We start from the raw sequence: 16,438 nt of genomic DNA on the forward strand, positions 1-16,438 counted from the left end.
AATACACAGGAAATGCTGTTCTAAACATAGTTGTCATCAGATTTTTGGGGGGTTAGACAAGGATAGGGATATCAGAAAGGAGGGGCAGGGGAAATCAGGAGGGAGGACTAAGGTAGAGTTTGAAAAGGTGGGTTTTGAGTCTGCGTCGAAATAGGGGGAGGGATTCTGCTGTTCTGACAGTGGTAGGCAAGTCATTCCACCACTGAGGAACCAGAACGGAAAACAGACGTGAACGTGCAGCTCGACCACCAGGTGCACGTAGTTAACGTAGTAATGCAATCAATTACTCAAAATACATTACAATCAATAACAAATACATACCAAATAGCAATATTTTCACTATATACAGCATTCGCACTGCCTATCAGTATCATAAGTCTACTGTTGGCCTGGCCCATCCATCCTGTCCTCTGCATTTGGCCATAGATTTTCATATCGAGGAAAAAGTACATATGCGGCAGTAATAGTAATAGTAATCACTGTCTGTGATTTACTTTCTGGGTATCAGTATTTTTAGTTTGGCTAGGTAAGCAGTGTTTGGCTAGTTAACGGGTTGTTCATACATTTGCGTGTTGCGGTTTGAAGAAAAAAAAAACTTATCTTTGTTGTGCAGGTAGCAGTTGAAATTGTACTTCCCTCTAGGGTCTTTCAGCGCACTTATCCCTGGTTATGGACATGCATTTTGTTGTATGTCGCTCTGGATAAGAGTGTCTGCCAAATGCCATTAATGTAATGTAATGTAATAGTGAAAAAATCTCTTCAGTGACAACTACATCTATATTTTCCATATATACATACACATGTCAATGCAAGTATGATGTATGGATGATAACAAGTCTGCAAAAAAAAAAAATTAAAACTTTCTGCAAAAATCAGAATGATCTGTCTTATGTATTTCCAGCATATGGTTTCATTTGTCTGTCAAAATGCAGCATATTTCCATCCACAGTGATCAGAATTTTGTGGGGTTTTGAACGGAAAGTTAACTGTTTTGAACATCTAAATGTCTGCGAAATTCGCTGTATTTGCACAGACTCGTGCTGGTAGTGAACACTGACTGAGAGAGGTATTCATGAATTTTGGAAGAAGTGGTGATTGAATGCCTTTTGTATCAAAGCAATGCAAAAGTATTCACAGTTTAGTTCACTATTGATACGGTGAAAGTGTTAAGTGTTTGAAAAAGTGGACATGGTATTGAGACAAGTGTGAAAATGATTGTAAAAAACTAAAACATTGACCCCATCCCCTATTGTATTCACCACAATATTCAGGCCATACCTTTTAACATTTCTTACATTTCAGACCATATGAGTATTTGCCAGAAATGTATAAACTTACAATAAGGGTGGTTTCACTGAATCTTATGTATTACATCAAGGAGACTGACTGACACTATAAACTCCTTCAACAAAAAAGTTTAATTCATATCTCTCAGTTAAGACTTGAAAGACAAATAAAGGTGAGTCACGTAATAACTAGCTACATGTGGAATTATGATATGCACTTCCATCCATTCCTCAGGCCACTTGAACCTAATTACACCCCATTTTCCCCTCAGAGAAGACTGTTCCAGAGACGGCCCCCATGGCTCAGGAAGGTCCCAGCACAGCAGACACTCGCAGGGGCGTTCACGAGTGTAACTTCCAGCGATGCATCTGCTGCAAGCATATATTAAAGGGATCTCATCAATTTAAGAGCGCAGCTACAGGAAATCAATATGAAATCACACAATACCTGACCTGTAAGACACCAAGTGTCATCTACGTCATCCAGTGTAAAAAATGCAAGGAGCAATATGTTGGGAAGACCTCAATCGCACTGCACAAAAGATTCACAGGCCACAGAGGTTCCATCAGAAAACGTGAAAAGCGGCCAATCCCTGATCATTTCACCAAGAATGGTCATTGTCTTGATGATCTGATTATCTATCCAATTGAGGAGGTCACTGGTTCCAAAAAATTAAGTGAGAGGGAACTGCACTGGATCAGAGAGCTTGACACAGTTGAAAATGGACTAAATCTGGGGCCATATAAATGTGGTAAGTTTCACAATGCGTATTTTAATGTTTGATTTTATAATATGCTTTAATTTTAATGTTTTATAATGTCCTTTATTGCACTTTATTCATTTTTTTATATTACATTACATTAATGGCATTTGGCAGACACTCTTATTCAAAGCACAACAAACAACAAAGTGCATACCCATAACCAGGGATAAGTGCGCTGAAATTTCAACGGCTACCTGCACAACAAAGATAAGGACCAGGGCCTATTTGATCGTCACATTTTTATATTTATTCATTTTTAAATTGTAATACCGCAACACGCAAATGTATGAACAAACCGCTTACCTAGCCAAACACTGCTTACCTAGCCAAACTAAAAATACTGATACACAAAAAAGTAAATCACAGAAAGACAACAATTAAGGTTCACAGGGAGGTAGGGAGGGATGGGGAGAGGTGCTGCTTGAAGAGGTGCGTCTTCAGTTTGCGCTTGAAGATGGAAAGAGATTCTACTGTTCTGACCTCCACGGGGAGTTTGTTCCACCACCGTGGAGCCAGAACAGACAGTAGTCGTGAGCAGGAGGTCTAAGTTCGGAGAGGGGGAGGCGCCAGGCGGCCTGTGGAGGCCGAACGAAGAGGTCTGGCAGGGGTGTAGGGTCTGATGATTTTTTGGATGTAAGCTGGGGCTTCTCATTCACTCATTCATACACACATTCACACACCAATGACGATTGGCTGCCATTCAATGTACCAACCATATTAGAATCAGCATTGAGAATTGACATGAAGATGTGAAGGAATGTGTTCAAGCTGGCTTAGCCAGGACAATCCATCAGAGCTGGCCATCTGAGGAACCTTGTGCCCAGGGCAATTTCTTTTAAGGCACTTTGATTTGCTGTTATGCACTTAATGTATTCTCAAAAGTGTATGAATATAAAATGTTGCACATTATTTATGCTTCTAGTGCCTTGATGTAAAATAGCTTAATGTGCAATGCAACAGAAAAATGTTGTGCCACTAAAGTTTTTGATTGTGCCACCAGAACGTTAGTGGCACCAGCACCACCAGTTGTCTGGAGCCCTGCTATGTGAGAAAATATACTGTATCCATATGCTTAAAGGAGCACTGTCACCCTTTTTGTCACAAAATCTTTTAAATCACCGTCAGTGTAGCCGTTTCCTAAATATGGGGCAAAACGTCTCAAAACCGATAAGTCCAGTGACGTCACTGGACACGTTTGGCTTGAATCTCCAGCCTGTGTTACCCAGAAGGTAACAGGTGCTCAAACTCCACCCTCACACCCTCACACAGAGACTTGTTTTGTGGACGACCACCCATCCAGGCGATCGCATGACACTCCAACAAAAATACGCTAGCGTTAGCATACAGATATCACGGAACCAACCTTGGCTAGCCTGAGTGATATGACGGACAGACGGAGTGCTCCTTTAAGTGGAGGAGGGCTAAAATTATTTGGTTGTCCAGCAAATTGAATGTAGATACACATTTCATTGTTTACAAAAATTATGCTTTACTCTGTAAAACTTTGAAGAAGTAGGTACAAACAACAGTTATTTGTCATATATAAACATGACAATAGTCATGTATAGACCATTCTGCGATTCCAGTGTGAACCATATTTGCAGTGAGAATATAATTATTCCATGAAGGTGTTATTCTAACAACTGGTATATTCAATAAAGAGGGGTACCTTCACAAATATATGTGTTGTTAAAGGGCCATTCCAGTGTAAGATTTACTTTGAAATCAAAATCAACGGTGATTTAGTTCCCCAATCCTTTATTATTTATAATTTGATTACAGTGCATGCGTTGGTCAATTAAATGCTGGCATTTATGCAGTATTTAAAAAAAGAACAAAAATGGGGCAAGACAAATGATGAATTATAAAACGTTTATAATACCACCATGCAGACATACTGGAGTAAACTAGCAAGGCACCACACCAGAAAAATGGGGGACTGTGTACACTGAACACTGATCTAATTTCTTGTAACATAAATAATATATATTTTAAATATGTTTAAAAAAATATATTTTACCAGTTAGAAGCTCAGCATGAGCATGAAAACAACAAGCACAGTCGTGGTGTTGATATACTTCTATTGATATGATGTAAATGCAAGGCCCTAATATAGAACATGTCAATGTTCTCTTAAAGTAAGACCGCAGAGCCAAGATGATGGAGACAAAAGACCAGTGGAACCAACTGAGGGACAAGTGGAAGGTGAGTGTGAGTGTTTGGGGGCCTTCAAATATATTATGCTTGTGAACATACAGACACTGGGCTCTTTCTGAGCCGAAAAGCAGAAAAGCACCGCAGAATGCACAACATGTAAAACCTTGCCATGGATGGGCTACAACAGCAGAAGACCCCATCGGGTTCCAATTCGGTCTGCCAAGAATCATCGCTTGAATGCCACAGCCTATTTGAGTATTGTTGCTGACCATGTGCTGCCCTTCATGGCCACAATGTACCCATCTTCTAATGGCACAAAGTCATCTCAAACTGGTTTCATGAACATGACAATGAGTTCATTGTTCTTCAGTGGCCTTCCCAGTCGCAGGATCTGAATCCAATAGAAAACATTTGGAATGTGCAGCTGACAGATTTGCAGAAATCGTGTGATGCAATCATGTCAACATTGAAAAGAATCTCAAAGGAACATCTTGTGGAATCCATGCCATGAAGAATTGAGGCTGTATTGAGAGCAGAGGGAGGCTCTACCCAGTATTGTTCCTAATAAAGTGCTCAGTAAGTGTATAGTTTATGTGAATATATGAGTTAGGTGTCTGGAACATGATGTAAGTCATTTTAATACCTCAAGGTCTCACACACACTTTTCCAGGTCCTCAGAAAGGTAAAAGAAAGCTCCGTGGGAATGAAGATGTGAAATCAAAGAAGAGGAAGATGAAAAATGTGTTTTCACATGAGACAGAAGAACTTCTCTCAACCTGTAAGTGTCTTACCCTCTTCCTTATAATCTACAGTACCTCAGAGTGAACTCAATCATTGACAGCCTTTACATGTGATATTAGTACAGTACTAATTCTATAAGATTGAAGGGAACAATGCTCAAAAAATAAATGACCATGAACTTAAACTGGATTTAAAAAGCATTTTCATGTCTCAATCATTTCTTTTTTACTAGCTTGTGCTAATTTCTCAAAGATTCTTACCTACATTTTAGAAAAAGCCAAGTCATCCTTGTAAATTAATGACGGAATCATACGTTATATATTTTTCCTTTTGTGCAACAATGTAATGAAATCCTGTTGCAAACGGCATCATTGGCCCATGATATTCCCTTTATATTTAACTTCACGATACTGTTGTCAGGATTTCTTAGCAATTCTAACCTGATCAGCTACAGGTTTAATGGGAAACTAAATCTTGCCTAAACGTTTAGGTAATGATTTATTTAAATTCTGACAGAAGAAAATTCATACATTAGAGGTCTTAGGGACACTTCGACACACGTTTTGGCAACTCTCCAACTGCTCTTATCTCCTGAGCTAATGTTGCCCTCCTGAAGGGAATCAGCTTCAACACACACTGATATTTTATTCAGCATAATCCAGCCCATTGGCCACTTGTGACGGTAATTTTGAGCTATGTGCTTCTCGCCGCTTGTCTGGAAAATACCAACAGTCAGCATCCACACCCATTGCGAACTCATGCGATATGGATTTCTGGAAAATAGGGCCCATTACATGTAAAAGCCAACAGTTTCATGTATTTTGTCACAACTGTCTTTTAACAGGTGAAGATGCATTCCAGGATGGAAAAGATGCCATATCTGAGGTTTATGACAAACTCAAAGGGGTTTCCTGCAGAGAAAACTCATTTCTGGAAAACTTAAAGTACAAAGTTTTTCTTTCATAATTTATAATGTGGAACTCAATGTGATGTCAATGTAAACCCAGGAACAATGAACAACACTTGTTTAATAGTGATAGGTTGTTATTACTCCTTGTGCAGTATTATGTTTTTCGAAACAAGAATAATAATTTACCTTTAGCATTAGAATGTTAAAGAATCAGTGACAAGTGAAAGTTGTTCAGCTGCCAATCACTCCCAATGAACATTTTGTTGTCAAAAGTAGGTGAAATTCCATGTAGGCCTTCAGGTGAAAACCTTTGCCTTTGGTTCAAAAGTTCAAGTTGTCTAGCTGACTAGGATGTACAGTGCATCCGGAAAGTAATGACAGTGCTTCATTTTTCCCACATTTTGTTATGTTACAGCCTTATTCCAAAATGGAATAAATTCATTTTTTTCCTCTAAATTCTACACACCACATGAAATAAGTTTTTTTGAGGTTTTTGCAAATTTATAAATAAAAAAAACCCAAGAAATCACATGTACATAAGTATTCACAGCCTTTGCTCAATACTTTGTTGATGCACCTTTGGCAGCAATTACAGCCTCAAGTCTTTTTGAATATGATGCCACAAGCTTGGCACACCTATCTTTGGGCAGTTTCGCCCATTCCTCTTTGCAGCACCTCTCAAGCTCCATCAGGTTGGATGGGGAGCGTCGGTGCACAGCCATTTTCAGATCTCTCCAGAGATGTTTAATCGGATTCAAGTCTGGGCTCTGGCTTGGCCACTCAAGGACATTCACAGAGTTGTCCTGAAGCCACTCCTTTGATATTTTGACTGTGTGCTTAGGGTCGTTGTCCTGCTGAAAGATGAACCGTCACCCCAGTCTGAGGTCAAGAGCGCTCTGGAGCAGGTTTTCATCCAGGATGTCTCTGTACATTGCTGCATTCATCTTTCCCTCAATCCTGACTAGTCTCCCAGTTCCTGCCGCTGGGAAACATCCCCACAGCATGATGCTGTCACCACCATGCTTCACTGTAGGGATGGTATTGGCCAGGTGATGAGTGGTGCCTGGTTTCCTCCAAACATGACGCCTAGCATTCACGCCAAAGAGTTCAATCTTTGTCTCATCAGACCAGAGTATTTTGTTTCTCATGGTCTGAGAGTCCTTCAGGTGCCTTTTGGCACCATACAGGCCTGATTGGTGGATTGCTGCAGAGATGGTTGTCCTTCTGGAAGGTTCTCCTCTCTCCACAGAGGAACGCTGGAGCTCTGACAGAGTGACCATCGGGTTCTTGGTCACCTCCCTGACTTGGGCCCTTCTCCCCCGATTGCTCAGTTTAGACGGGCAAAGAAAGAGCTCCAGGAAGAGTCCTGGTGGTTCCAAACTTCTTCCATTTACGGATGATGGAGGCCACTGTGCTCATTGGGACCTTCAAAGCAGCAGAAGGTTTTCTGTACCCTTCCCCAGATTTGTGCTTCGAGGCAATCCTGTCTTGGAGGTCTACAGACAATTCCTTTGACTTCATGCTTGGTTTGTGCTCCGACATGCACTGTCAACTGTGGGACCTTATATAGACAGGTGTGTGCCTTTCCAATCATGTCATCAACTGAATTTACCACAGGTGGACTCCAATTAAGCTGTAGAAACATCTCAAGGTTGATCAGTGGAAACAGGATGCACCTGAGCTCAATTTTGAGCTTCATGGCAAAGGCTGTGAATACTTATGTACATGTGGGGTCGACATGGCTCAGGCAGTAAGAGCAGTCGTCTGGCAGTCGGAGGGTTGCCGGTTCGATCCCCCGCTGGGCTCTGTCGAAGTGTCCCTGAGCAAGACACCTAACCCCCAAATGCTCCTGACGAGCTGGTCGGGGCCTTGCATGGCAGCCAATCGCGGTCGGTGTGTGAGTGTGTGTATGAATGGGTGAATGGAGAAGCATCAATTGTACAGCGCTTTGGATAAAGGCGCTATATAAATGCCTGCCATTTACCATGTGATTTCTTAGTTTTTTATTTTTAATAAATTTGCAAAAATCTAAAAAAAACTTCTTTCATGTTGTCATTATGGGGTGTTGTGTGTAGAATTTTGAGGAAAAAATGTATTCCATTTTGGAATAAGGCTGTAACATAACAAAATGTGGGAAAAGTGAAGCGCTATGAATACTTTCCGGATGGACTGTACACTCAGTGACCACTTAAGGTAGACCTACACCAGCTTATTAATGCAAATATATAATTGGTCAATCATGTGACAGCAACTCAATGCATAAAAGCATGCAGACATGATCGAGAGTTTACAGAGAATGGTGCGAAAAATAAAAAACCTTATACATTTTCAATCAATCAAAATGTACTATACTATTGTATTGAGCCCATATTAAAACCATGCTAAATGTTCTTAACTTTCTCAATTTTCTCAACCACATCCAAAATCCCTTGGGATTTGGGTGGAGCTGTCACATCCAATTTGATCCGGGCTGCAAAAATTATCCGAGTGACGTGTCTAACATTCTAAACAGTTGTACTGGCCTAGTTACTGTTCTACAACGGCGACCGTTGCTATAACGATGTTGCCTGCTAGACCTCATCCTTACTTCGGTCCACAAATTTGATCTGATTTTAGCAACAGACACTCTATCAGCTGTTTTAGAATGTTAATTTTTCAAGGATCAATCATCTTTACATATTGTAGCTAGCAGGCAGCGTTGGTATAGCAACTGTCACCGTTGTAGAACAGTGAATGGGCTACAGCAGCCGAAGATCCATTTTAAAAAAGTCTAATAAACACCTAATGAAGTTGTCACTGAATGTAAGTAGCCAGGCTACACTGGGTAAAAACCTGAGCCATATTGGGGTTAACCTGTCTGTAATTCTTTTTTGTCAAAAGGTCTCTAAACCTGTCTCTCAAATTATATTAAATTAATTTTTGAATTTTGAGATGAAGTTAGATTATATGCAGTTGTGAAAATGATGTAATTGTTTCAACAATTCTTCAGTACTTTTAGTGAACATAAGTAACATTCATTGAGCCCATAGTTATTGTTTCTATCCAATGCAGAAAGAAGATCTCAAGTCTAAAACATTATAACCACAAAGAGAAAATTTACATTGGATTCTTTGGGAAGACGGGAGCAGGAAAGAGCTCATTGATCAACGCAATTGTCGAAGAAAAACTTCTACCATCAGGAAGCTTGCATGCCTGCACTTCTGTTTTTGTGCATGTACAAGCTAATACTGAACCCAGCGAATACAAAGCTGAAATTAAATTCATCAGTGCAGAGGTATGCCGGTTAACACAACACAGAAAATTGACTATAACACAGCAATCCAAATACGGTTCTGACAGTTACAAGACAGACAGAAATATAATTTCATGCGAATGTTGTTAATTAAATTTCATTCCTTCTTCACGTCAGACGATGGTGCTTTAGAGCACGTTCAAATTATCTTCCGTCTTTCGCATGCGCAGGTCGAGACCTTACAATAACAGTCACCTGTGACGTGAATGATGTAAGGCAGCCCCCATCAGTACCTGTTCTTACGACTAGGAATCACACACACGGACATTCCTTGTTTTCTTAGTTTTTCCCTTTATTTCGTTTGATTTGGCATATGCTGCTGTGACGTCAGGCAGTGGGACACGCCTCCATTCCACAGGTGGTTTAAGTTGGCCCCCTAATTGATGTGGGAGAGGGAAGAAATGCAAAAGAGATTGGGTTTGGTTGAAGACTGGATTAAGCCTGCTTAGGGGAAATAGTTTTATGTTGCTGCATGTCAGGAGCTGTGGGCTATTGCTCATAAGGCGCATTTCCATGCGTAGGATCCCACGGTTCTAATCCGCGCCAGAAGATTTTGTCTCCATCTTTCACATCATCCACCTGTCTGTTCCAAAACATCTTCTCACAAATTGCAGAGAGTCGTAAGCAGGTCAACTTTCCTCACTGGTGGCACTTTCATGTACAGAGCAAACAAAATCGGACCAGAACAGAACCCTGGGGGACACCACAGGATAAGGCAGCAGACTCAGATTTGTAGGGGCCAATAGCCACGGAAAAACTCTTATGAGAGAGATAAGATGAGAACCAATCTAGAGCGCTCCCAGAGACACCCACCCACTCACTAAGCCTATCTATCAGAATGCGAAATCCTTTCCTTGGGGTGAAAAGTGCATGAATCCACTACCGAGGCACCAATCTCAAGCAGTGTTTGGCCATCATAAGTAATGATTGATTGTACGCTCTGCAAACATATTGACAAGAAGAGACAGGACAAACAGACATGGCAACTAGCGGAGACGACAAGCAGCCGAGTAGAGTAGAGGCGCGGCCATGCTCCCGCAGTCCCAAAGGCATATGTTGGGGCAACTGCCAGCCTTCGGTCTGAATACCTTTTGTCTGCCATGATGGTCACAGCAAGAGCAGAGCCCTGTCAAAGCAGAGGCTTCCCAAGAGGATTATCGAGGTCCTTGCACATGCCAACATGTCAAAAGGCGTTCCTAAGGGAATTAGACACCATTCCATCAGGAGTATATCTACCTCCTTGAATGGCGGGCCACTGAATGACATAATGCACTGCAGCTACCTGGCCTTCACCATGTTCTTTTCCTGTTTCTATAGGGTCCACATAGCTGCTCACCATGCAGTCATGAGCGTTTCTATAGGGTCAACATAGCTGCTCACCATGCAGTCATGAGCATTTCTATAGGGTCAACATAGCTGCTCACCATGCAGTCATGAGCGTTTCTATGGGGTCAACATAGCTGCTCAACATGCAGTCATGAGCGTTTCTATAGGGTCAACATAGCTGCTCACCATGCAGTCATGAGCATTTCTATAGGGTCAACATAGCTGCTCACCATGCAGTCATGAGCATTTCTATCGGGTCAACATAGCTGCTCAACATGCAGTCATGAGCGTTTCTATAGGGTCAACATAGCTGCTTACCATGCAGTCATGAGCGTTTCTATAGGGTCAACATAGCTGCTCAACATGCAGTCATGAGCGTTTCTATAGGGTCAACATAGCTGCTCAACATGCAGTCATGAGCGTTTCTATAGGGTCAACATAGCTGCTCACCATGCAGTCATGAGCGTTTCTATAGGGTCAACATAGCTGCTCACCATGCAGTCATGAGCATTTCTATCGGGTCAACATAGCTGCTCAACATGCAGTCATGAGCGTTTCTATAGGGTCAACATAGCTGCTTACCATGCAGTCATGAGCGTTTCTATAGGGTCAACATAGCTGCTCAACATGCAGTCATGAGCGTTTCTATAGGGTCAACATAGCTGCTTACCATGCAGTCATGAGCGTTTCTATAGGGTCAACATAGCTGCTCACCATGCAGTCATGAGCGTTTCTATAGGGTCAACATAGCTGCTCACCATGCAGTCATGAGCGTTTCTATCGGGTCAACATAGCTGCTCACCATGCAGTGATGAGACAGATACGTTTCCTTGTGACTATGTTGGTATGAGTCATCCAAATGTGCTTTAAAGCACCGTCATCTGACATTAAGAAAGATTGAAATAGAACAGAAGCTGTGCATGTAACTAAGGTTCTATAAATTCAGGCTGCCTTACATCATCCATGTCAGATAGAGCGAATCCAAATGTGCAATCGGGGGTACATGTGTATCTTTCAGTTAATATAAACACACCGTGACTGGTTCCTGTAAACAAATCAACCCCACCATGTTCCATGTACTCTTAAATGCAGACAGAATGATAATACATGTTGATGATTAAGGAATTTCTACTACAGGACTGGAAATCAGATCTACGATTTCTGCTAGACTCTCTCAAAAATGAAAATGACCAAGACTCACTCAAAAATGAAAATGACCAACAAAACACCATGGCAGAAAAAGATGATGCAATTGCAGAAATGGCAAGAGAAAAGATTACAGCCATTTATGGAGAAGAGGGACTGAAGAAAGATTACACTCAATTGGTGGGACCCAGAGAGTTTCCTGAGATTCCAGACACAGGCACGAAGACTCTGACTTTTGACACTGTGAGTGCTAAAATAATATTTTTTAAGAGGACATCTTTATGACAGGTTGACATAAATGTTTGATTTTGGTTTCTCTTAAAACATGAACAATTTACTCCTAAAACTTATCTACAGGCTGATAAACTGTCTAAAAGCATTGGATGCTACATTCGGAGTGACAAAAAACATGTCAAAAAATCAGTCGAAGAATCAGACAAAAAATCAGACAATGCATCAGATGAAGGGAAGCAGTTCTGGCCTCTGGTGAAGCGAGTCACCATCTCCCTGCCGAAGTCTCCAGCTCTGCTGGAGGGGATTGTGCTGGTGGACCTGCCTGGAGCTGGAGACGTCAGTAAATACAGAAGCGACATGTGGAAAGAGGTGATGTCAGTGCTTTAAGCTGTAATCGTTTACTGAATTCTGTTTATTACGATGGTGGGTTCCATGGACAATTTTGAAACTGACAATGCTGAAAGATTTTCATTAAACTCCCACAGTGTCTCAGCCAGTGCTCCTCTGTCTGGATTGTCAATGAGATGAACCGTGCCCTGTCTGAGAAAGTAGCCGATGAGATCTTTGATACATCATTGAGAACCATTGCTGGAGGAGGAGAGTGTCACAATGTCACCTTCATCACCACCAAAACAGATGTCATCAACCCAGAGGAGATCAAAGAGTTAGCTGTTACATTATTAATATCTTCAGAAATATTGAATATTGTGTACGGACCTTTCATGTTTTTAATTCTGAATGACTTTTCTGATTTTACCAGAAATTATGATATCACAGATAAGGACCTTGAAATAGAAAGTTACAAGGTAAGGACAAAGTAAGGACAAAGTAAGGACAGGTTAAATAAATATGAAATATTTAATAGGACATATTTCACATTTATTATTAATACATATATTTTCAGGGTACCCCGGAATATGAAAAGAAAGAAAAACAGGCGTGTATACTGTACCGTAATGACACATTTAAAGAAGAAATCAATAAACTCTTCAAAGCTAAAACAAAGGTGAGTTGTAGCGTAGTAGCATTACCTGAAACTTGCTCTTACACACAGACAAATACAGGAATAAATATAAAATAATAGGATAAATGCATTAAAAAAAGTTAATTCTCTATATACCAGCTTACTTTCTCCATCGACTTGATGAAATTCACTTGAAAAAGCATGTCGCTAAATTAACTGGGAACTGAAGGAATATTTATGTTATTTGAAAGGAGCATTAGCCGACCCATAGGTGACCTAATTCATGTTTTTCATTAAGCAACTTCAAGTAAACTTTTTTCAAAGTATCTTTAGTTTAATCAACTAATTTTATCTTATTGGTGGCTGTGCTGTAGCTGAAATACTTCCTATAACATTTGCACAGTAACTTCCCCACTATTACAGACCAAAACCTTCTTTAACAATCATGTTTTCGATATTTGATTTCAGAAATTTCTGCTTGGTGATGAAGACTATTCAAATGAGTTCTTTGATGTGTACACTGTGAGTTCTGAAGAATTCAAGAAAATTGCACAAGAGAAGTCAACTGTTCTGGATCGCAATGAAACTGGTAAAAAGTTTATATGTATACAGTTAAAAGTCCTCCACAGTGATGTGAAAGACTGATATCAAATGAAAGTGTTTGGTCACAATTATTGCTCCTAATGGTTGTGAAACCAGTTATTAAATTATACAATGAAACAATGATTTGAAAACAAATGTGTTTTGTGTTTACTCAGGTTCCCTTTTTCTAATATTACATTTTATCTAAAGATATGAAACCATTCTGTGTGAATAATACAAATATAGAGAATCAGCAATGGGGCAAATACCTTTGCAGCACTATATACTCACTGAGCACTTTATTAGGTATGTATTAGGCTTTTCTTTACTTATTGGCTCTTCTGCTGCTGTAGCCTATCCACTTAGAGGTTTGACCAGTCTGGCAATTCTCCTTTGACCTCTGTCATTAACAAGGCATTTCTACCTGCAGAACTGCTGCTCACTGGATGTTTTTGGTTTTTTGCACCATCCTCTGCACACTCTCGACATGAAAATCCCAGTAGATCAGCAGTTTCTGAGATACTCAAACCAACCTGTCTGGCACCAACAATCAATCCAAGGTCAAAGTCACTAAGATCGCATTTCTTCCCCATTCTGACATTGGGTCTGAAAAACAGCTGAACCTTTTGACCATGTCTACATGCTTTTACGCATTTAGTTGCTGCCACATAATTGGCTGATTAAATATTTCCATTAACAAGCTGGTGTACAGGTCTGTCTAATAAAATGCTCACTGACTATATAGACTTACCGAGTACTTTATTCAGAACATTTTTGCTTGCTTACACCAACTTATTCATTCAATTATCTAATCAGCCAATTGTGTGGCAGCAGTGCAATGCATACAATCATGTAGATACGGGTCAGGAGCTTCAGTTAATGTTCACATCAACCATCAGAATGGGGGAAAAATTTGATCAAAGTGACTTTGACCATGGAATAATTGTTCGTGGCAGGGTGGTTTGAGTATCTCAGAAACTGCTGATCTCTTGGGATTTTAACGCATATTAGTCTCTAGTTTGCAAAGAATGGTGCAAAAAACAAAAAGGAAATGCAGTGAGCAGCAGTTCTGCAGACAGAAATGCCGTGTTAATGAGAGAAGTCAGAGGAAAATGGCCAAACTGGTCAAAGCTGACAGGAAGGTGACAGTCACGCAAATAACCACACATTACAACAGTGGTATGCAGAAGAGCATCTCTGAACACACAATGCATCATAACTGTGAAGTGGATAGCCTACAGCAGTAGAAGTCTAATAAATACCTAATAAAGTGCTCACTGAGTGTATATACAGTACATAAGCACCAGGTGAAGGCTAGGCGCATGGTTTAAGTGTGAACTAGCTGTTTTTTCCACTATTTACAAAGAATTGCCAGCGCTGATGGAGCACATTAAGAAACTGTACGTCTCCCATTTCAAGAAGGAAGTGAAAGATTATGTATCTGAGGTTTCTGGAATCATTTCATATCTTCACTTTTCAAAGGATGCTCTCAGTTCAAAGGTATGTTTTGACTCCATCAATATGTAAATGTTAATGTGTTTTTAAAAAGTATAATCCTATGACAAAGAACACACAATTTTATTGCTGACTTATTGCAAACTTCAGGTGCTCTGTCTGAAATGTAATATTAAAGGGTAATTGCGCTCTCCAGGAGATATTGTCCATTTTTGTCCATGTTTTTGTGAACTGTAAATGTGCTTGTACGCCTACTTTATAATGAAACATTTTTTTCTGACATTTCCGAAATATAATTTCGAAAGAAAACTGATGCAGAAAAATTATTTCTGCATTTTATTCTGGCCACGCCCCAATCGTGATATCAAAGTACCTCTTTGCAGGCACCTCAAGATGTCAATCAAGACATATAGTTGGAAAATTGTTGATTTTAACATTTTTAACCACATATTCTTATAAGTCGTATAGAGTGTTAAAGTCCCGCCAACCACAAAAAAATGTACTGGACCTAGGAAGTGATTTCCCAAAGAGAAAAACTTGTAGTGAGTGTAGTAGGTGGAGCCAGGCTGAATTAGTGAGTGCAGTAGGTGGAGCCAGGCTGAATTAGTGAGAGCAGTAGGTGGAGCCAGGCTGAATTAGTGAGTGCAGTAGGTGGAGCCAGGCTGAATTAGTGAGAGCAGTAGGTGGAGCCAGGCTGAATTAGTGAGTGCAGTAGGTGGAGCCAGGCTGAATTAGTGAGAGCAGTAGGTGGAGCCAGGCTGAATTAGTGAGTGCAGTAGGTGGAGCCAGGCTGAATTAGTGAGTGCAGTAGGTGGAGCCAGGCTGAATTAGTGAGTGCAGGAGGTGGAGCCAGGCTGAATTAGTGAGTGCAGTAGGTGGAGCCAGGCTGAATTAGTGAGTGCAGTAGGTGGAGCCAGGCTGAATTAGTGAGTGCAGTAGGTGGAGCCAGGCTGAATTAGTGAGTGCAGTAGGCAATTACACTTTCAAAACAATCTGCCGGAATTCTGGTGTTCAGCAACCTAGCTTCCAGATAACTAGGTAGCATGTAAGAAACATTAGTTTGTTATTTACTGACTTGTTTCATTGTCTCACAAAATTTGAAATGGAACTGATGTCAACAGCAAATGTTTAATCTAGCTATCGACAGAAATGCAAGTAAACATTGTCTTTTTTTCAGAAACAGTCTTCAAATGACAAGGAGTTTGACCGACTTGAAAAGGTTCTGGGTAAAATATGCGAAACATTGAATGAAAATCTGAGCCAAGTTCACCAAAAACTCAAGAAAGAACTGGAGATGGGAGCAAAGACAGCAGAGACAACATGCCTGAAAAATGCCACAGACAGAGTGCTGGAATCAGTGAGTTTGTGTTTTACATTATTGGCATTTGGCAGATGCCCTTATCCAGAGTACAGTTGATTAGACTAAGCAGGAGACAATTCCCCCCGGGAGCAATGCAGGGTTAAGGGCCTTACTCAAGGGCCCAAGGCCTGTGCAGATCTTATTGTGGCCACACAGGATTAGAACCACCGACCTTGCGTGTCCCAGTCATTTACCTTAACCCCTACGCTACAGTCCGTCCC

At 40.7% G+C, this 16,438-nt stretch overlaps 1 protein-coding gene across 1 annotated transcript in view; it reads left to right on the forward strand.

Annotated features, from left to right (window-relative positions):
• The first annotated feature begins 4,207 nt into the window (after nucleotides 1-4,207).
• Nucleotides 4,208-16,438, forward strand: part of LOC133106211 (nuclear GTPase SLIP-GC-like) — a 36,367-nt gene continuing 24,136 nt past the window's right edge. Inside the window, exons 1-10 of the mRNA XM_061216018.1 lie at nucleotides 4,208-4,255; nucleotides 4,886-4,985; nucleotides 5,793-5,892; nucleotides 8,910-9,132; nucleotides 11,980-12,225; nucleotides 12,342-12,520; nucleotides 12,617-12,662; nucleotides 13,289-13,409; nucleotides 14,769-14,902; nucleotides 16,035-16,214. Coding sequence (XP_061072002.1) covers nucleotides 4,208-4,255; nucleotides 4,886-4,985; nucleotides 5,793-5,892; nucleotides 8,910-9,132; nucleotides 11,980-12,225; nucleotides 12,342-12,520; nucleotides 12,617-12,662; nucleotides 13,289-13,409; nucleotides 14,769-14,902; nucleotides 16,035-16,214 — 1,377 coding nt within the window. The remainder of the gene's footprint in view (nucleotides 4,256-4,885; nucleotides 4,986-5,792; nucleotides 5,893-8,909; nucleotides 9,133-11,979; nucleotides 12,226-12,341; nucleotides 12,521-12,616; nucleotides 12,663-13,288; nucleotides 13,410-14,768; nucleotides 14,903-16,034; nucleotides 16,215-16,438) is intronic.

The sequence above is a fragment of the Conger conger genome, chromosome 1 (genome assembly GCF_963514075.1).
Source record: "Conger conger chromosome 1, fConCon1.1, whole genome shotgun sequence".
NCBI classification, from domain to species: domain Eukaryota; kingdom Metazoa; phylum Chordata; class Actinopteri; order Anguilliformes; family Congridae; genus Conger; species Conger conger.